The sequence below is a fragment of the Populus alba genome, chromosome 11 (genome assembly GCF_005239225.2).
Source record: "Populus alba chromosome 11, ASM523922v2, whole genome shotgun sequence".
NCBI classification, from domain to species: domain Eukaryota; kingdom Viridiplantae; phylum Streptophyta; class Magnoliopsida; order Malpighiales; family Salicaceae; genus Populus; species Populus alba.
The window spans coordinates 21494429-21517389 of record NC_133294.1 but is presented as its reverse complement, the minus strand read 5'-3'; the positions used below and the strand labels follow the sequence as shown (position 1 = coordinate 21517389).

Genomic DNA, 22961 nt, shown 5'->3' with positions numbered 1-22961 from the left:
TCGAAGCATGTAGGCTGAAATGGTTTTTTAATACCTTGACATGTTGGGCCATTAGGCCCACATGCCTGGGTTCTTTTTTTATATATATATATATATTTTATATTTGGGTTAAAAATTAATAAGATAAATCATTAAATCTAATTAAGTTAATGAATTGAATAACAAGTTTAATGGATTAATACGAGGCATTCGAGCTATTATTTATTTTTCTTTGTTTTTTTTTTTTGTTTAATACCTTTTTATGTCCCTTATTTAAAAAAATACAAATTCACCTTTTGTTGTTAATAATCTATTTTTTTTATTTAGCTCAAAACTAAAAAAAAAATTACAATTTCCTAATTTGTTATCAATAATTATCACAATTTTTTTCCTTTAAAAAAATTGTTTAACACAAAAAAATTTTCATACACTTTATCGTCGTACAATTATATGAAAAATAATTTATGGTATAAAAAACTTATTGCATCTGATAACTAGCATAATTTGCATTGTAAGATTTGCTTAGTTGACTCGAGTTCAATTAATTTTTTTTTAGCTAAGCACTATTTTTTAAAAACATCTAGTCAATTGAAAATTGAACTTCCATCTTTATTTTTTTCAAAATTATCCCTATAATTTTAGCATGTTAGCCGAAATTAACTAAAGTGGATGTATTATCCATTATTTTAAAACTTTTTATTTTATCGATTTTGTCTAAAATATAATCAATATTAGATAATATAATCACTTCATTCATTCACTTTCAATCACAGTTAAAAATTCCATCAAATTTACATATGTTCGTTTAGTATTTTCATTCTTGGTAAAATTGCTTTTTCCCTTCATTTTACTAGGTTGTGCTAGAGAGGTAATCTACGCTACGTGTTGCAGGCCAATCCAAACAAGTTATTTATTTAATTGGGTTTAATAAATTTGAATAATTTAATAATAGAAATAAAAAATATACATATAATGATAGTAAATAAAATGAAAAAAATTACAACAAAAAAAAAGTAAAATGAAAAAAATCAACTCGAATCAATCCGGATTAGAACGTTAAATATGTGATTAGACCGTGATAACAGGGTATTTCCATACAAAAATAAATTGAATAAAATCATAAAACTCAATTATCAAATAGCCTAAAATAAAAAAAATTATATATAAAAAAAATATTCAAATTGTTTTGATGTTTTGATTTTTATCAAAAAAATCAAATGATAAAAAATCTTATATAATACTAAGAAAAAAAATTAAATGAGAATATGATAGATAATCTTATATAGAGTAAAATAGAAAAAAAATTCAAAGCTCAATTATTTTATTTTTATTTTTATTTTTAATATTAATATATAAAAAATATTAATTTAATATTTTTTAAAATAAAAATTAATTTTAAAAATACTCTAAAAAAACATTTTTGAGTACAAAAACAAATATTCCCTTCATTTTCTTTTTCGACAAAGGCAAGTCACGGGATACCAGGCCCACCAGCTGATTTATTCATGCTTGAGACAATAAACAATGTTACAAGTGTATATTAATACAAGCGAAAGCTACTTGTCGGTCAATTATCGATGGCCTAAAACGACAAGAAATGCAAAATCTTTTTCACCAAGTATTGTTTATTTCTGTATTTTAAAAGTAATTTTTAAAAAAAATTAAAATTTTTTTATTATCTTTAAAGTAATATATTTTTAATTTTTTTAAATCATTTTAATGTGCAATATTAAAAATAATTTTTTAAAAAATAAAAAAATTATTAACATATATTTTAACATGAAAATTATTTAAAAAATAATTACAACCACAAACTAGCGAGCTTCAAAAAATATCTATGTTACCACCAACTTCCATAACATCATCATCTAAATTTATGTTTTTATGTTTTTATTTTTTTAATGGTATTTAGATCAGTTTTTATATATTTTAATTAATTTTATGAGTTTTAAAATTAAATATTATATAATTTTTTAATAATTTTAAAATTTATAAAATTCAAGCTAATAATCTTTAAAAAAAAAAAAAAAAAAAAACAAAGTTTGAGGACCCTCGTGCTCTTCATCCCTTTATCTGACCAGTTAACGATACCCTCGTGTTCTTCATTCCTTTATCTTGTAGCTGTGGGCAGCTGCTTTCTTGCGCCAGTGAACTTGGCACTTGATTCTCTTTCTTCTTCTCACGCCCTCCTTGATCCTTTACTTCCTTCTTATCTCGTGTGATGCTCTTCCTTTTATTGTCATCACTATGTAGAATTTATTTCTTACCTATATTATATACAACTGTTTTTTGTCTTGTCATTCAAGGTATCATAGAGCTAGCTTCTTTTCTGGCATGCAGAGCTTTAGGGTTTTTTTTGGTATAATTGTTTTTATTAACACGCGTCATAATTTTTAACTTTTTTTAAAAAAAAAATTACAACCACATGAGTTACTATAATACTAAGCACGTACTTACATGATTTGGGATATAAAACCTGACATGAAAAATTATTTGGATCTTTACGTAAACTTGTGAGTTAAACCCGAGTCTTTTATTTTATTTAAAATAACATCATTTTAATTTTTTAAATTTCATGGTCTTGACCCTACCTTTTTCGGATCAAGTTTGACCCAGTCAATCTTATGTATCATCTTGGATAAACTGAGTTGATATCAAAACTAATTGAAATTAAAACTCAACTCAGGTTAAGTTTGAGCCTTGAATTTAGAGTTTAGGATTACTTCTAAAAAAATTAATAAAAAAGAGTCAAAACAATGTTATTTAAACAAATGGATTGATGATTAGATTTTGATCTTGTCAGGCTCAGGTTAGCATATTTTTTTTTATTTTTATGCTTTTACTTCAACATGGACTGGTCCAAGCGATATTTATCATAGTTATCATACATGGTTTGGATAGAGTTTTAAAATCCGATCTAAAAAAACTCGGGTCAGGAGGTTAACCCTAATTTTATTTTAAATTCAAAATGAAGATATTATAAAAAAATTCTTTAAAAAAAGTAAATGGCTTAATGATTAGGTTTTGACATAGTACTTGAGTTAATACGGATCGTTTTGGATTTTGAGTCCACTAGATTTCGGATCGGACTAATCTGGATTTTAAAAAAATGAATCTAAAGAGTGACCTAAAAAAGTTTTAAGTTATTTTAATTATGTTAGTGCAGGTAACTAAAAATTATTTAACTAGGTTCCAGTGCCCCCCAATCATATTTTAAATCCCAAGTTTTCCCGGTGAACAAACAACTATGGTATTAACAGATACGCCCACAGGTTTGGGGTGCCTTCCAACGTAGAAAGAAGGGGAATTTCTTCAAAAAACAAATCCAATCGTGAAATATAACCATAAAAGTGTCTCAAATTGGGCATGAAAATGCACTCACTCACCATATTATATTGTATTCATGAAATCATTTTGCGTGGATCTTTAACAAGCTGACAACGGCACTCGCTGCTTTTCCTGTCTGCACAGTCACTTCTGGGCTCGAATATTGTTTATTATCTATGGGCAATTAGGCATGCCAACTCTTGCTATTATCGAGGCCATGTACAGGGCACATCTGGCCTCCCTTCTCTGGTGCAGTTGTTGACTATCTTAGAGTTTTCTATAATCTATAATATAATAATAATAATAATGTATGTGCTTGAAAGCATCAGCTCATGTTTTTTTAATGTAATAAGTGTAATTGTAATAGGCTAAGTTGGCTTTTGAATTAGATGTCAGGATTAGGAGCCTGAAAATATGGGGAAAAGGTTAAATAATTTAAAAAATACAAGTAGAAAAACAAAAATAGAATGGAAGTTAGTGAGGGAGAAGAACTAGACGAAGGGGAGTGAAAAGAGGCTGGTCAGTCTCCTGTGAATGCTCAGAACCTGCCACCACCTTGTATATTGTTTTTTACTAAATCAAAATCCCACAAGATAAAGGCTCAGCAGTCACCGCCTTCCTCCATTTTTGTAACTCATTAACAAAGACATAATCCAAGTGAACCACACCCTCTCTCCTCCTTAGTCCACCACCCCACCTTCTTGTTCCTGTAATGGTGGAGACTTTCTATGTTGCCTTTACATGTTACACATTTTTATAACCTTAACCACTCCCTTTCTCTGTCTCTCTGTCTCTTTGTCTTCATGTTCCCTTCTTGACAGTTTTTAAGCTAGATAGTTTCATTAGCCTTCTTTCCCTTTTCCTCTTATTTATTTTCTCGTCATTGCTACTAATTTAATCAGAGGATAGTTACATAAAAGCTAAAGAATACCCATGCTGAGTTTTTAGCTTCTTGTTTGATTATTCTTTTATTTTTTGAGTGAAGGGTTTCTTAAGCTGAGAGAGAATCTCCTTCTTCAGGTACTGTACTTTCTTCTTCCTTCCTTCCTCCCTGTTCTTTTTTAAAAAAAAAGAAAAAAGAAACCCTTCTCTTAGTAGTTCAAGAAAATGTACAGAGATGTTTCTTGTGGATCTGTTGAGGTTGTCTTTGTGGGTTTGCATTTTGTTGGTTAAAGAAAGAAAGATGAAAGAAGAAAGGCTGTAAAAAGTTGATTTCTTGTTGGAAAATATTGATTCTTACACTCTAATTTATGTTGTTGGAAAGAGGTAAGCTTTGCTTATCTAACCACTAGAGGTAAAAAAAGAGCACAAAGTAGGCTTTGTATCTGTGACTTTCTTACACCATCTTGCAACTTCCTTGGAAGAAATGTTGTTACATGTTGGTGTTTGCTTTTCGGGTTGTAATGATCTTGCTGTGTTTTTGTCACATGGGATTTTTTATTTTCTTTTTCAAACATGTTTAATGCTTACTTGTTTGTTTTAACCTTAATTTCCATCTTCAAGGTTTTTTTCCCTAATGGAATTTAGAGTAATCAATCCATGCTCTGTCTCTTCTCTGTTTCCTCTGTTTAGTAAATCACAAAAATTGCCCTTGAATTTTGTCATGTCTTTGTCAGTGCTAGCTCTTCACTGGTTCTACAGATCACTGCAAGTTCATGAATAGGTTGCTATCTGGTGTCATTATGACCATCATTTTCGGCCAGATTGGCAGCATGTACCTTTTCCTTTTCACAAAATTAATAATGAAATCACGAGTCCATGTGTGGAGGTGGAGCTTTTTGGTGTGCAGTGTTGATTTTTTGACGAGGTTTACAGCTTTATAAAAATGACGTGTATGCTTGTTCAACAATTCCATCACCTAGACCTTCCTGTCTCTAAATCTGTTTCCGCTCGTTTCTTTTGTGTTTGAGATATTTGCAGTGTTGAGTAGAAATAAAAATGGCAAATGGATCACCAAAGCAGCATCAGCTAGAAGCAAAGAGAAAGCGCCTAACTTGGATTCTTGGGGTCAGTGGCCTTTGCGTTTTGTTCTATGTTTTGGGAGCTTGGCAGCATACCGCAGCCCCCACAAATCTAGCCCAGTCCATCACTAAAGTAGCTTGTGATGTTTCAAAATTTGCCGGGGTTAGTTCCAATCCATCATCAGAATCAGCTATCTTGGACTTTAATAGCCATCATCAGATTCAGATCAACAACACTGATTCAGTTAATGAGATTCCACCATGCGACATGTCCTATAGTGAGTACACTCCTTGCCAAGATCCTCGAAGGGGAAGGAAATTTGATAGGAACATGATGAAATATAGAGAGAGGCATTGCCCAACAAAGGATGAATTGCTTCTTTGCTTGATACCTGCTCCTCCTAAATATAAGACCCCTTTTAAATGGCCACAGAGCCGTGATTATGCCTGGTATGATAACATTCCCCATAACGAACTTAGCATTGAAAAGGCTGTGCAGAATTGGATTCAGGTTGAGGGTGACCGATTTAGATTCCCCGGTGGAGGCACCATGTTCCCCCGTGGAGCTGATGCTTATATTGATGACATTAGTGAGCTCATTCCTCTTACTGATGGAAGCATCAGAACCGCAATTGACACAGGCTGTGGTGTAAGTTAATTGCCAAAATATCATGTTTTCTACTCAACATCTGTTTTCGAATCCTATCCAAATAGCTTAATCTTAATCTGCATGTGTTATATTCCATGAGAATTATCAGCATTCCAAGCCTTATGTGTATTGTTTATGTCTTTGTTGTGGGTGTTAAGGTTGCGAGTTGGGGTGCATACCTGTTGAAGAGGGACATTATAGCAATGTCTTTTGCACCGAGGGATACGCATGAAGCACAAGTCTGGTTTGCATTGGAGAGGGGGGTTCCTGCTATGATTGGCATCATGGCTTCGCAAAGGCTTCCTTACCCAGCAAGGGCTTTTGACATGGCTCATTGTTCCCGTTGCTTGATACCATGGCATCAAAATGGTACGCCCTCAATTTAACTTGCACTTGTGTTTGAACAACATATAAAGCATGGACTTCTGCACAACAGGATGATTTAATAAAAATGGAGCTCAATTACGACTGCAAAATTTTCGTATATCAATATGGTTCAACAAAACTTCCATTGATCCAAGCATGTTGTTTTCTTTTATTTCACAGATGGTTTGTATCTGATTGAAGTGGATAGAGTTTTAAGGCCTGGTGGCTATTGGATTCTATCTGGTCCTCCTATTCACTGGAAGAAATACTGGAGAGGTTGGGAAAGAACCGCAGAAGACTTGAAGCAAGAGCAGGATGCTATCGAGGATGTAGCCAAGCGCCTGTGCTGGAAGAAAGTGGTTGAAAAGGGTGATCTTTCAGTCTGGCAAAAGCCCCTTAACCACATCAAGTGCGTTGCAAGCAGGAAGATCTATAAAACACCACATATATGCAAGTCAGACAATCCAGATGCTGCCTGGTATTCTCTCAATGCCCATCTTTCATGTTATTTCATATCCAATCTTTGATATGCCAAAACCTTTCATCTAACACCTATGCATACATGTGCTTTATGCCAAAAAAAAAGGTATAAAGACATGGAAACTTGCATAACTCCATTGCCAGAGGTAAGCGGCTTGGATGAAGTTGCTGGTGGTGTAGTGGAGAAATGGCCAGCACGCGCATTCGCGGTCCCTCCAAGAATTCGCAGTGGTTCTATTCCAGGAATCAATGCTGAGAAATTCAAGGAGGATAATGATCTGTGGAAGGATAGAGTGGCACATTATAAGAATATCATTAGTCCTCTCACCCAAGGCAGATTCCGGAACATAATGGACATGAATGCTCAACTTGGAGGATTTGCCGCGGCCTTGGTAAAATATCCAGTGTGGGTTATGAATGTGGTACCTGCCAATTCAAATCCAGACACGCTTGGTGTGATCTATGAACGGGGGTTTATTGGCTCTTATCAGGATTGGTGTGAGGCAGTCTCAACATATCCAAGAACATATGATCTCATCCATGCTGGTGGGGTGTTCAGTATATATCAGGACAGGTAAAACTTGAATGCTGAAGAACTAACTTTGATCACCATGATCCTGTAAGTTACAATCTTGTGATTGAATTTGTGTTTGGTTTTTCTCTCTTGAAGGTGTGACATAACCCACATTCTGCTGGAGATGGATAGAATTCTAAGGCCAGAAGGGACAGTGATATTCAGGGATACAGTAGAGGTTCTTGTGAAGATTCAGACTATAACAAATGGCATGCGATGGAAAAGCCAAATCATGGACCATGAAAGTGGACCCTTTAATCCAGAGAAAATTCTTGTTGCTGTCAAAACTTACTGGACTGGTAAAGCTAAGCAAAAACAACAGTAGAAGCCGATAGTATCGATTTTTTACTCTCCTCGGTGCCCTTCTTTATGCTCTTTCCTTCTTTCTTCTCTCTTTCTGGGAATCGTGATGTTGAATCAGATTGTTTTTATCAGGATATTTCTCCATGTGGATGAGAGAGCGGATAGGCTTTTCCTCCATATTTTTGGGCCATGTGTTTCATCAATGAAGATAAATTTATTTCCTCCACATCTCTTGTCATCTTCATAGTGAAAGTTAGACTAGGTCTGAGAGATTGGTTTTCAAAAAATATTGATTTTCTTTTTTGAGTTCTTCACATAATTTTGCAGGTTCAGAAGAACATTCAAAACTAGGGATGAAAATGGATTGAAGTTTCTTAACTATAGGTCAGCACTTCAATATCCATAAGAGATGAGATGATATCGAATACCCGAATGGTCGATTGTAATTGTAATCCCTACCAAAAACCATAAGCAAAATCCAAGTTTTAACAAGGAGTGCGTTTCCTTGAGAGCAAAACGCATATTTTACAAGGAATTGGAAGAGGCGAGGCATGTGAGGAGACTGTATTGTGCATGGTGAAGAAAATTGAGGAACCAGACTTTTGATTTGGCCAACTAAAACCTAACCTCGTAGCAAGTGTACAACCACCAGGTTTGAAGCTAGCTAGATTTCTTCTACTCTACGTGGCAATGGCATCTAAGAATCTACCACCTACCTCGGGACTCGTGATGCCATCACAGATTTGATGACGAAACATGGCTTCATAGATCAAGATTTTGTCTGGCTAGGTTGTTTCTTGAGCTTGAATTTTCCTCTCTGTTTATCTGTTGGTAGTCTTAACTAAAACCCAAGATTGATGAACTTCTTGTTGTTTCTCTTAATTTGAGAAATGCAGCTTACCTACTAAGAAAAGAACTAAGCTAAACAAATCTACAAATTCTATTTCTAGCCTGTTCCAGCCTAATTGTGCGAGTGAAATATTAACTCTACCACTACACATAGAGTGCAGGCATCACAGAGGAAGCTTGCTCAAGCAGAGAGAAAATGGCAATTGATGAACTGTGTCTTGATCTTATCCAACCCATAGCTATTACATCTGGTTATGTAAGGCGGATCGGCTCGGAACGTGGTTTAGGATAAGTTTTTTAGTTAATTAAAATGGGTGTTAAACCAACTAAATTTAGGTGACCTGTCAATTTTAAAAATATATTTTTAAATTTTTTATTCAAAACCATATTATTTTAATTAAAAAAACTGAATTATTGTTATTTAAGATTTCACAGGCCAACCTACAACCTAAATCTTAAATCAAGTATAATAAATATAGTCCACAAGGAATGTTATTTAAGAAAACTTAAAAAGGTACCTCATGATTTGACCGCTTAGCTTTTAGTGATTAAATTTTAAATTAGGTACTTCATGAACTTGAGAGTCCTATTAAAATTAACACTAATTATTTTTTTTTTTAAAAAAAAAAAAAACATCAAGCCTTGGATTGTAAGGATATATTGTTCATTAGAGAAATATTTCTTTTTTTTTGGGTCTATTTTTTCTCTATTAATTTTTTTTTCCAATTAGATCCTTTTGCATTATAGTAATTTGGGATCTGCCTTGGTTAATTATTTTGTTTGGTTTTGTTTTGGCTACTTGTGATATCAAAAAAGAAAACTAGTTCTAGGTTGATGCTCCATTTGATAAAAAAAAATAAAAAATTAAAGCAAGCAATGAGGACTTAATTTAAATAATGGACACCTATTGAGCCCTTAAAAAAAAACATCAGAGACTGAATTGCATGGCCTAATGAAGAGATTTAATCCCCTTTTTATCCCTTAATTTGTTTTTAATTTGATCTCTTTATGTTATAAGTTTTTGAGATTGGACTTAATAGTTTTTTTAGTTGCCTAAATATAGAGATCCTACAATGTCAGTGAAAAATTATAACATGCATTTTTTATGCTTAATATTGCAAAATAAATATAATTTTATTGATCTAAAATTAAAAGATCCAATTTGAAAAGAAAATACTACAAAGACTAGAAAAGACGGATATGACAACTTGGTTGGCTTGTGCGGAGCACGTGTTAGCCTGTATGAAGAAGTAACAATGCATGTGACCTTTCCTAATGGTTTTCTATCGTCTGTTAGAACATGATGAGACCTTTCTAGTGGTGGGGTACATGTAAAATGCATGGTTACAGTGAGACTACGACGATTTTTTTTTTCTACTTTATTTTTTCTCCCTCATTTCTTTGAAAACTATGTTGGTCTACCAAAATTGAAAGATATCATGTCATTTTGTTTTTGTATAAAATTTGATTTTTATTATTTTGATTGCTGTTTATTTTATTTTATTATTATTTTTTTAATTAATTTTTTTTTCAATTTCTTCCCTTAACATTTTGTTTCATTTAATTTTTATATAAAATTTGGTTATTCTTATTTTGATTACTATTTGTATTGTTTTGGATCATTTTCTTAATTGAATTTTGTTTTCATTTTCATCCTTCTGCATTTGGTTTAATTATATTTTAAGTCATATTCGGTATTTCAATCTTTTGATTGTTATTTATTTTGTTTTGGATTTTTTTTAATTTTTTTTTATTTTATCTTCAATATTTAATTAATTAGAATTTATCTTTCTGTTTTTTTTTTTGGATTTTCCTTCCATGGGCTAATCCTAACCTCATGTCTTGGATAACAGGTTTAAAGATTAGTCCGAGTTATCTTCGGTGGTTTTTAGGTCTTTTTTTAAATTATTATTTTTTTAATTTCATCCTTTAATATTTAGTTGATTGTAGATTGACTTTGCTAATTTTTTTATATTTTTCTTTATAAGTTTATCTTGATCTCTTGTCGTGAGTTATGGACTTCGAGGATTTAACCCGAGTTGACTCAAGATTTTTTTTATATATATATTTAAAATATACTTTTTAAAAAATAAATTATTCTTTAATATTAGATGAGTCTTGATTTACGGTGTTTATTTTTTATTATTATTTTTTTTAAAAAAAAAATGCTAGCATGCCAAATCATTTTTTCTCAAACCCGGCCTAACATGGATGGAGACCAATCTGGTTGGTTTATAAATGCTTGGCAGTTTTACTGAAGCTTCAAAGACTGGCTGCCTTCCTCTGAGTTGCACTCATTAATTTATTGTCACGATAATGGAAAACTAGCTCAAAATATCTTGGGGGGCTTATTTATTCTTTAAAAATGGAGGCCATGAATTTAAGTTAGATTCTCTTAAAGGTTGTCTGCCACCTACTCACGAGATATAGGTGCACCAACTTCATCCTCTCACACATAATGGACCCAGTTTGGTATTCTGATTGAGTTGATTATTATTATTTTTAAATAATTGATTTAAAATTTATTTATTTTTAGATTATTTTGATTTATTAATAAAAAATATATTATTTTAATATATTTTATAGTCTCAATTATTTTTAAAAAAATTACTATCACATTCTTAAATACAACTTTTAAAAAAAATGATATGAAATTTAAATACAATGTTTTTTTTTATATAATATATGTATTTCATGAAATTTTTTCTATATATCTTTTTATCATCTTAGTTTATAAATAATATAATTTTTATTAAAAATAAAACTTCTTGAAAAAATATTATAGCTTTAGACTCATTATTATTGTTCACTAAAATAATGCAATTATATTTTTACCATTCTATCCAAAAACTTAAAACATGCTTCCAAAGACATTGATGTCTTTTCACATTGCCTATTTGTTATTGCAAAAAAAAAAAAAAGGTGTGTTTTTCTTATCTTCATTACATAAAAAAATAACTTAAATATTATTGGAAGTAGAAATTTCTTAAACCTTAAGTCAAGGGGTATTTTTATATTTACATAAATTTTTAGGCTATTATAATTGAAGCTAAAGGACACTTTTATATTTGCACAGATATAAAAATAAAAAATAGTTAAAATACATGATGAGATTATAAAAATATCGTTAAAATAAAGATTTTTAAGCCTGGGGTCAAGGAGTATTTTTTTGTTACTTTTTGCAATGTTTTTGTGTAACTACAAAGTCAACTCATGGAAATTCTATAATTGGCTAAATAATTAAAAAACAAAAGGTGGGATCAGTGTACTGCACCTAAGAGTATGTGGGAGGCACTCATGCTTTTTAGGCAACATCTCCCAGCGTTAAAAAATGCCCTTTCATCGTGTTTGCTATTGAAAGCTCTTCTGTGTCCTCTACCTTTTAGTGCAACACATGTCTCATTTGATAATTTAGTTTGGCGCTAGTTGATCTTTTTTTCTCTCTTTTTCTTTCTCTCCTCCCCTCAAAATTATAGTATGGACCTTTTATTTGTTAACATTTCAACTTTTATCCTTATTCTTTTAATTTTTTACTTTTGTTCTTAACTTATATGTATAAGTTTTATTTGTTTTCAATTTCATCATTCAATTTCAATTTACAAAATACTATATTCTCCAATATGGTTTTCGTTCTTTGGATTTCTAATTTTTATCCTTGGCCTTTTTGTAAAAGTTCTAATGGTTTTCAATTTCATCATTTAATTCAAATCGATAGTATTATATTTTTCTAATTTAGTGCTTATTGTTATTCTTTTCAATTTCACTTTTTAATTACAATATTATTTTTATTTTTTATGTCAATTTCAGTCTTCATTCTTTTTAATTTTTTACTAAATTTTTTTTTATAATTTTATCATTCAATTAGGCATAACATTTATTTTATATTTTAATTTTGATTTTAAATTTAATTTTTTTTCCCTTATACTAAATTTATTACAAAAGTTGCGAGAAAATAAAAAAAAATAAAAATGTCATGGACAATCTTCTTTGAAGCCTACATTCTCTCTTACACAACATGCATAAATTAAATGTTTTTTACTGGTAAAAAGCAATGCATGTGAGTTGTTATCTTTTTTTTTTCCTTTTTTTTTTTGAATTGTTAGATTAAAAAATTGAATAAACGCTAAGGAACACCCTTGAATATCTAATCACACAAATACTTCATACATTGATCACGTACACAACCAAAGGACGGAAGCTAGGAATTTAAAATTAAAAAAAGCCTAAAAACATATTTGGATATAAAAATCATTCATATACAAAAACAATTATATAATAGCTATAGATTTTGAACTAAAATATATTTTTTATTTCTAAAAACAAAGGTTATTTTATATTAAAAAATAAGATTTATATGAAATAATTATTAAATTTGAATAACCATATTAAACTCTCGTAGAGGCCATGACTCTCATCTGTACCCTATAGATTATCCTTCAGTACAACCTAATTATTATAAAGAAAACTAAATATCATCGGATTTCACTGTAATTTTAAACATAATGTGGACTGTGACAGTAAAATTATATAAATATATTATATAATTAAGATGATTATAGGGTTATTTTAGTGTTTTCATGTTGTATTTTTTATTTTTAATCAAAAAACTGCTAGTTTATGTTCAACACGCTTAACAAGTGGGTGGTGTCCTCGCTATTAATTCCGTGTATGAGACGTTTTCTAGTGATCAAATTTGGTTATTTATTGTGTAACTAAATGCATAGTTGTATCATCTTTTATATGATGCAACGCATGTTGATGATATATTATAATTGGATTGCTGTTAATTATTGATTTTATGAATGTATAAACATATCTTGGTTGATTGTTGGACCCAAATCCTGAGACTATTAATTTAATATGATTTTCAGACCCAAGATATATGAGTCTGGTATGGTTGCCTGGCTTGGCTTGGGATACTTAAAATATTTTTTTATATTTTTTTTAAAATGATATTTTTCCGCGGAGTGCGGGACAATATTCTAGTAAGCTCTATGACATTTACAAATGCATGCATGATGCATCAACTGAGTTCATGGATATCAACTACTGCGAGTATTCATGACATTACCGGTTACAATTTATATATAAAAGTGCAACTCACTTCCTTTATTAGATTAAAGGAAAAGGCACAGGCTGATTACTGTTTTGGACAACACTGTGCATTTTTCAATGAATTATTTTGATCCTTAAAGTTTTATTTTTAGGCAATTTAATTCTAATTAAAGGCTAATTCATTTGAATTTCTTAGTCAAGGGTTGAATTGTAAAGACAGGGACTGAAATTAAAAAGGCACCAAACACGGGTGATGTACCATAAGTTTCATGAAAAATACACTTTTGTCTTTAAATTTTAAAAATAACGCATATTATATAATTTCGGTATATCAATATTTTTCTAATGCCTATATAAGATTTTTTGTTGAAAAAAAATCTAACCCACAAAGAAGTGCAGATTAAATATCCAGAACAAAGTTTATGAAGCTACATTGCCACTTGAATCAATAACTTTTTAAATGTAAAAAAATTATATTTAGATGATTGAGAACTATTGATATTATTATTAATCTCAATCCAAAGTATTAATATTGAAATCGCTCAACCTAATTCATTATCTAATCTAGCTTTAAAATCTACCTTTATCTAATCTAGGTTTAAAATTTACCTTGCCATAATCCAATTAATTTGAGAAGTTTACAAATAATTTATACGATCAATAAAAATATAATTTAACTTTAAAAAATAATTTAAAAATGATATTTTTTTTAATATTAAAAATAAACTATCTCTTTCACTATCCATATAGACATAAAAAAAAGATGAGTTGGCATTCCAATTCTTTTAAATATATTAGATAATTAAGCTCAACTCATCCTCAAGTTATGCATTAAGTGAGCTAATTCCAATAAAACCAAAATAGTGTTCGTTGAAGATTTTTTAGAAAAAAAAAAAAAAATATTAATTTAATTTATTTTTAAAAGATTTTGAATGGGATTAGATTTTGTGTTGACTTATAATCAAATGAGTCAATTTCTATTTGATTTAACTTGAAACCTTTTAGAGTAAGGTGACATGTTATTATTTATTTATTTTTTATTTAAAAATATATTTGATTGTGTTTAAAATATACATGCAATTTAAAAAATATCAAATTAATTTTTTTAGTATTTTATGATGATTTTAATATTATAACTTCAAAAATAAAAAAATTCTAACTTTTTTAATAAACTTTTAAATAAAAAATATTTTTAACTACTTCTATTTTGTTGTCATGCGTCCACTTGTACAGAGGATACAAAACCAAAATAAATAAATACATAAATTCCAAAACTTGATGTAGACTCCAGATGCATAAAATTGTACATCTAGAGAAACACTGAAAAAAATAATATTTATCTTTCCAAAAAGACAGTGACATCACATATCACATTACCTTATTAAAAACCAAAATAAATTGAAGCAGCAGCAGCGCCAGCGCCAGCGCCACATCGTTTAATGGCTGCGGCGGCGAATAACAACAACAACAATAATAATAGTCCGGCGGCGGAAGATACTGTGGAGGAAGAGGTAGCTCGAGTGGTGGAACAAGCGAAGGAGTTGCAAGAAACCGCAGCTTCTTTAATTGCTAAATCTTCACATGATGAACAATCTCTTCGAAAGAAAGCTCTCTCTCTCGAATCTTCTGTTCGCCGTTGCCGTTCTCTCCTTAACCGCAACAATCGCCTCGCTCCTAAATTAGTTTCCAAGGCAATTAATTAGATTGAATATTTGCTCTGCTTTTGAGTGTAAATTGGATCTCCTTTGCTTTCCTGATTGATTGGTTGATTTTATGTTGTTTTCTTTTTAGCTTGAAGAAGATTTACAGAAAGCAAGATGTATTATAACTGATGGAGATGCTTCCGCTTTTCTTCCTTCAAAGCCTCAAGGTCTCTTCTTATTTTGATTTCATTTTTATGGATTTAAAATTTGCTTAATGGTTAATGAATAAATAATGCACTAGATCGTATCAGAACTCTGCTCAGGCGAGAATAATCCATGGAAATGTTAATGAGATATGTTTTTGATGTATGCATGCATGCAGGGCGTTTTCTAAAAATGTTTTTGGGACCGATTAATGTGCGGGCGTCTCGCAAAGATGTGCAGTTGAAGGTTAAAGAGGAGTATAACAGCTACAGGGTATGCTTTATTTTTTCTTAAATTTCCTTTATTGTTTTCTGGAATTTATTGAAAAGGTTGACATTGAAAGTGATTGTGAAAGCTATGTATAATTTACAGTGCTGTTTTTCTTTGGGAGCAGGATAGGACTGCGCTTTTGTTTCTTCTTTTCCCATCGATTTTACTGTGTTTAAGATCTTGGGTTTGGAATGGGTGCTTGCCTACGTTTCCGGTTCAATTGTATCAGGTAATTGCTGGTTATTTCAGTAATCGAGGGATTTTGATGTTTTTGGCTTATTTCATTCAAGATCAAGTTTTTACATTTTTGGGCTGTGCTTTGGTAGGCCTGGCTATTGTTTCTCTACACTGGATTGGCTTTGAGAGAAAACATATTGAGAGCCAATGGAAGTGATATTCGTCCATGGTATTTGCAATCCTGGCTTTTCTGGTTTTTAACATGTTGCCTGAGCTTCGGCCTTTATAGCGTTTTTCATGCATATGATAATGATTTGGAATAAATTTGGATGAGATGCATTGAAATCAAGAGATTATTCAGATAATTAGCGCCATGACTATGTTAACTGAACTCATTTCTTTTGATTTGAGACATAAATAAAGGGGTGTGAAATTTTCAGAGATGTCCCGTGGCTGTAATTTATCTTGGGTAGGTTTGGATATCCTGTATGATGCGGAATTATGAAATTGCTGTCTAAAGTAATTAGAATTTAGCGGAAGAATTTTTTTTTGAGCATTCTGGCTTGGTTCAAAATATTGTAGCAGCAGGTTCATTGCATTGTGCCACGTGAAGGAGTTGTTTCCTTAAAATTGTAGTTGGACCTTGATTAGGAGGATTTCCAAGTTTACTGTGCTGGAGTCAATCAAAGGTCCAAAAAAAAAAAAAGAAAAGGAAATAACAAAGAAATTAACTTCCTTTCTTTGACTTGAAGACATATAAATTGATCAAACATGTGTACTTTTTGTTTGCAACCAAGAAGCCCGCTGATGAATTTACCTCGACCTGGCTAATGAAGAGTATTTATTTTCATGATCTTCCTGCTTTTTTATTTATGGCCATGTGGTGTCATTAAATCTGCAATCTTAACTTCTGATAATTGTTTGGCTCACCATTTGTCATTATCAATCTTCCGATCATGCTTTCCACATTTTTGAGTTGCACAAATGCCATGATTTTAAAAGAATCTGCTATTCTCATTTGATACAGCTAATAAGTCTACCTATTTTCTTGCAACTTCAATCCTAAGCAAGCTTTTTTGTCAATGTACCACATTCTTCCAGCCATGGAATTATCATACCTTTTTCTTTCTGGATCACAGCAATAACTTAAAGGATAAAATCATATGGTGCTCTCAGCACTATCACGGTGGAAAGGATATTTTAGCTATAAAATATACTGATTTTTGCTTAGGGATTTGAGTACCAAAGCATAATGGTTCATGGCACGTAGTACTTGATCCTGGTTGCTGGGCACTCTGTATGCAGTTGATAGTTTTAGATGTCTGTAGCAGTCCAAGGAACTAATATTTTCTGTTGTTTTTGGAACAACTTGCTGCACTTCTGTCATTTTGTGAAGTAGCTTTTGAGCATTAGAAACAAAAAATCTGAAACATAAAGCTTGTGAAGTAGGCGTTTCATGGTGGCTTCATGTCTTTGAATGTTAGATTGGTAGTGTATGATGACCGACGCATAAAATAATCACTCTTCCTAGCAGAAAGACTATTGACATAAGAGGTTGTTCCTCTAGGCCTATTGTTGGCCTATAATTAAATATTTTGGTAGCTTTTATCTAGGTTCATGTCCTCTGGAAGAAGCATAATCTTTAGGTATTTACCTAATTTTTCTAGTTTCCCCTGCATGTTTTGAGGTCATGACATTTAAGTTGCAGACATTTTCAAACAATGGATCAAGAGAAGAAACCTAAAAAGGGTTGAAAGGGCCTTTCACCTCAAGAAATAGGTGAAATCTTAAATTTGCATTCATCTGCTAAAAACTGAATATAACATTTTTGGAGCAGTAGCTCAGTTGTGTTCGGTTATAGAAACTAATCATTTACAAACTTTCTGTCCTGTTAATGTAAAGCCTGTTTCTTCTTTTGACACCATCTCTCTTATATGTGGTTGAAAAACTTGATTTTGAGTTTCCATGTCTTCTTTCATCACTGACTAATATATAACAAGGAAATGAATGTCGGAAACCTTATAATATTCTAGTTCATTGGGTTTCTAAACCATATAATAGTAGGCAAGAGAATCTCAAGTGGGCTACAACTTAAAGAGTTATAAGCTCTTCATATTTTCAGCTTTGTGATCTATGTAGCTTCGGTTTTCCATTCCTTTGAGCTATTTCTACTTAATTGTTTTGCTTTCACATTAGGTGACGCATTGTATAGCATGAATAGAAGCTAGTGTTCTCAAGCCCTAAGGTTATATACCTAAACTGTATCTCTAGCATTTTATTAAAAGTCTGAATAGTTTGAATCTTTCTGAAAATAAACTAGGTATCTCTATTTATACCAGTCCTAGACCTAGAATCCTTTGTAGGAAAGGATTCCTAATTAAAACTTACCTAACTAATATAATCTATCTAACATTAGGATTACTAAATAGTAAAATATTAATTAAATTGAAAATCTTAGTCTAAATGGGAAAAAGAATCCAAATACAACAAGGTAAATTAAAACAATCTTACACATGAAATTATAACAAATAGGAAACAAGACCTTCAAAATCTTCTATCAAAATTTTAGCCCGATCCAATGGTCGGATTAAAAATTATATATATTTTTTATCAAATTGCATCCTAAACTCTTATTAAACTCATCAAAACACAAAAACTTAATCATCAATGAAATAATGTGATAAACATTGTTATCCCAAGAATATTGAAGATATTTCCTTTACGACAGTCCTCTCTACTTCCGAAAAACTCACCCTCTAGTTATCTATCAAGAATTGAACTCTTCCACTCCAAGGGAACAAATACTTTGAATATAACATTGTTGTCAACATATTCACGAAATAACATGTTTTTGATCTATGAACTTCAAATTTTAATTTATGATATGCATGCCAAAGAAAAATCCATATTTAATATTTTTACTTTTCATTCCTATGAAGTCCACTTGTAGTTTCTTCTCACATTCTTTTACTTTAAACTTAACTTCATCATCATCAATGACTTCCAATACTTCAATCTTAGTATCTAAAGAAACTTCAATATAACCTTTCATGATATCTTTAGAAGAATTTTCAGAAATTACCTTGCACACCATGTTCTTGTTTTGCAAGATTTTTAGAATCCCTACAAGATACTAATTTAGGAGCTTTCTTGTTTTCTTTTTCACCATTAGTAGATGAAACATATACAAGTAGAGTAGTATTTGCAGCGGTGGTGTTATCATTGTTGTGATGTTTTGTCTACTTTGAAGAGATGACACCTTTCCCGTAATTTTCTTCCTTGCTATTTTATTCTTTTTCGACCTAACCCCGGAGAGGAGGGGCATCATAGAAAGGAATCTCTTCAAATTCACGAATAGGTATGGGATTTGGCTTGCATTGAGGTATTACCTCAAGACAACTTCCTCTCTTTAAGAGCCTTGTTTGTGTCTCCCATTAGCCAAACTAGATTTGCTATGGTTTGCTCTAAATGATCAAACCTTTGTCCCTAACGTTCTAGTTTATGTTCCTGAGCCTGTACAAAGTCAGGGAGGGCCACCACCCTTGCATCGCGGGGTGGGTTGCTACTGTCTCTATCCATTGACGCATCATATAACATAGATATTAGTTAGGGTTCTCAGGTCCTAAGGTTACATACCTAAGCTATAGAGAAATTTAGAGAAAACTCTAGTATTTTATTAGAAGTCTGTAAGTCTGAATCCTCTTTAAAAATAAACTAGACATCCCTATTTATACAAACTTAGACCAAAAATCCTTTATAGTTAAGGTTTTCTAATTAAAACTTGACCTAACTAGTAGAATCCATCTAGCATTATGATTTCTAAATAGTAAAATACTAATTAAATTGAATGTCGTAATCTAATTAAGGAAAAAGAATCCAAATACAACAAGGTAAATAAAAACAATTCTGCATAGTAACTTTTGAGCCTTGTCATCCCAATCTTCGATCAGCATGAAATTTTAACCTAATAGAAAACAAAGCCCTCAAAATTTTTTGCCTCAAAATCTCATGTCAAAATTTTAGCTTGATCCAATGGTTAGATTAAAATTCATGCTTGTTTTACCAATCTGCGTTTTGGACTCATCTTAAACTCCTTGAAACATTAAAAATCTTAATCATTAATGAAACAATTCAATAAACATTATTATGCCAAGAATATTGAGCCAAGAATTTTGAAGAAGTTTCCCCACGTCATTAGGCTTGTTCTCCTCTTAGAGCATTCACATAAATATGATGTTCATATATGCATGGAATGCCAGTTTCATTAGATAGTATTGCCCCCTGAACTGGCTCAAGAATATCTCAATGAAGTAGATAATATGCCTTTGCAGGTGGATATACCATCACTATTGTGCGATGATTATGGCCCTTGTTAGTCTCACTTGGGATATCAAAGGACAACCAAATTGTGCTCAGAAGCAGGTTGCTTTTTTTTTCCCCAATAGATTCTAAATGCATTTTCTATTTTTATTTGTTAACCATTCCTTAAATCCTGTGCAGAGAGGGGTTCAACTGTTCTTGCAATGGGCTATGATGCAAGGAGTAGCAATGCTTTTGCAAAATAGATATCAGCGCCAGAGACTCTATACTCGTATTGCGTTGGGAAAGGTATCCTTCTAAAATCACTTTTATGCCCTGCAAAGAATCGCTGGGTGCTTTACTTTTGGCAGTCTGTTTTTGTCTTTAGTCCTGTGAAGTGTGTGGTTTAGTGATTCTTGTTTATTACAGGTCTAATGTACAGGATAGGAATTGTCTCTACTTCAGATGCATTTTAATTAGTGCATTATAGTTTCAATCGTTTTGCTAATTTTTATTTTAGGCTAAGCGAATGGATGTTGTCTGGGGAGAAACAGCTGGGGTGGATGGGCAATTGTGGCTGTTGTGTCCTATTCTCTTCATTCTGCAGGTATTTATGCTACCTCTCACCTGTTGTTCTAGTATACAGATGGGGCCTGCTCTTTGCATCTGACCACTAATCATAAGCGTTACTCATCAAGAGTTTTTTGCCACCGCTGATTTTGCATACACTTTGTATGGTAAATGAAGCAATGTATTAATCTGATAGCAATTTTATATCATATCACTAACCATGAATGTGTTCAGCAGTCTGGTTGACCAAGGCCATTGTTTTCACTAAATTACACTGGTGGGTTAAGAAACTCTTGTTCTTTTGTTGTGAAACTAAATTTGATGTGAAGACATGCTACTTGAATGAAGTAGGCTAAGGAATATAATGAACAGCTTGTTTGGAACCAATACTAGACTAGAATTGATTTTAATTCTTGAAGTAGATTGAATTGAATTGATTCTCTAGTTGAATTTTTAGTTTGGAATATGTTTCAAAATCTGGTATTCATTTGAATTGAGTTACTCCAACTACATCATTCACCCAACTCTCCCTCGTCCTCAAACATCTTCTTCCGACGTTATTGATCCCTTTTATTTATTGATGCGAGTAAAGAGAGTGAAAGAGATCAAACACAACCAAGGCTATGGCTGGTCCTATGTGCTGCATGGCCAGGAAAAAGAAGGAACTCTTTCTTATACAATCTCAAAAATGACTAATAATAATCCCTTATATCGATAGCATCCCTTAAATGGTTAAGCAAACCCTTTTCAAAAGAAATCCTAGCCTTCAAAATAACTTAATCTGAACCTTCCAAAAATATCATGAGGAAATAATGCATAACTGCCCTAAAAAAAGGGTGTTTTGGGGATACGGTCAATTCTGAAGCAAATTGCACCCCATCGGATGCGCTAAAGGGTGCAATTGTTTGCAATTGTACCGAAATTACTGGTTTTAACAAGTAGATTTCATTTCAGTTGTTTAGGGCTTTCTGAACGCTATAATTGGGTATATGGTGTTTTATTGATTTCATTTATTTCAAATTCTGAGGATTCAAAACGGGCTGGAAATTCTAGTTTGGTCATGGGTGGCTCATTTGGGTTGGCAGGCTTTGTGCCCGTTTAACAAAGCATCAACAGGCATCCTCCTGTTTCATGTGTTTGAAAGAAATTGACGAAGCATTAGGTTTCATCAAATGATTGTGCAATTAGTGTGGTCTACTACTAGTAATTTTCACATTTGAATTGTTGAAATAAGCATGATGGCCTGAGTTCAATGATTAAATCGTATGTGCTTCTGGAATTGAGATTTGACCTGATTAGCCGTGTGTGCTTCTGGACTTGTTTCAGGGTTTTGAGGCATATGTTGGACTACAGCTGCTGAGGACTGCATTCAAAGGAGTCACCTCTGAATGGCAGGTAAGCTTTCATAACTTTCTTTGCTCCATTTTAAGATAGCTTTTGCAATCTATCAATTTGCAACTGTACCCCGTACAAATTTGCAGAATACAATCTAGTGACAGAATCTGTTTCTGGCAGGTTATTTTCTGCGGTATCCTTCTGGTCTTCATGGCGGTTGGGAACTTCTTAAACACAGTACAGACACTAATGGCAAAGTCAAGGTTTAAGGCTAAAATGAAAAGTAAGAGCAAGCAGGAATTGGATTGAGGCACTTGTAACCATTGGGATCACTCCTTCCATTCTCTACAGAATCTCAATTTTGGAACGTTCTTTCATCGGTGTTGAAGCTGAGGCAATGGAAATTTATTCTTAAGGTTTTCATTTCGATATTACCCTTTGCCAATTATGTGTTCATAGCTCTCATCCTAACCGTGTAGCCTGGCTATGAAGTGAACTTGATCACTCATAGAGATGGATGCAAATGGTCAGCAATAATACCCCGAGTTACTTATTTGTCCTATGTACCCTGTATTCTTTTATTTGGCTTTAATTTGAGGTGGAGATCCGAGTTTCAATCTCCCATTATGAAAGTGCAAGTGTGGCCCTTTATCAGTTAGTTTTGCTGACGAAGTCATCATAGAAAATCCACTTTGCTTGGAAAACAAGGTGAGAGATTTATTTATTTTTGCATTTTTTCAAGTTTCGCGTGCTGAATACTGATGTGTCTCTGGCAAATGGTAAAATGCGTTGATAAGAATCATTAAATGATTGGTCTGACATTGATAAAAGTAGATGCCATGCGAGAGTACAAAATGTTCTTTCTTTGCACGTGCAGGTCTACTCATTACCACCGTCATTGAGATATGAATTGCTATCCT

General features: G+C 32.1%; 2 protein-coding genes across 3 annotated transcripts; both read left to right on the top strand.

The window, feature by feature from the left end:
• Positions 1–3764: 3764 nt before the first annotated feature.
• LOC118040750 (probable methyltransferase PMT18) lies at positions 3765–7949 on the top strand. Of its 2 annotated transcripts, none has more exons than XM_035047771.2 (6): positions 3765–4326; positions 5217–5916; positions 6075–6285; positions 6463–6760; positions 6869–7336; positions 7433–7949. In XM_035047771.2, exons 2-6 carry the CDS (start codon positions 5245–5247, stop codon positions 7659–7661), a joined length of 1878 nt encoding a protein of 625 aa, XP_034903662.1. In that variant the 5' UTR covers positions 3765–4326; positions 5217–5244; the 3' UTR covers positions 7662–7949. The 2 variants fall into 2 exon arrangements, with proteins under 2 accessions (XP_034903662.1, XP_034903661.1); XM_035047770.2 differs by having other exon boundaries at positions 3766–4326; positions 5227–5916.
• A 6961-nt stretch (positions 7950–14910) lies between these two features.
• Positions 14911–22673, top strand: LOC118040755 (uncharacterized). Its single transcript, XM_035047778.2, has 10 exons — positions 14911–15234; positions 15335–15413; positions 15569–15663; positions 15785–15889; positions 15987–16066; positions 20169–20259; positions 20338–20445; positions 20657–20743; positions 22033–22101; positions 22222–22673. The coding sequence occupies exons 1-10, from the start codon at positions 14983–14985 to the stop codon at positions 22348–22350; spliced, it is 1095 nt and encodes a 364-aa protein (XP_034903669.1). The 5' UTR covers positions 14911–14982; the 3' UTR covers positions 22351–22673.
• The last annotated feature ends 288 nt before the right edge of the window (positions 22674–22961 follow it).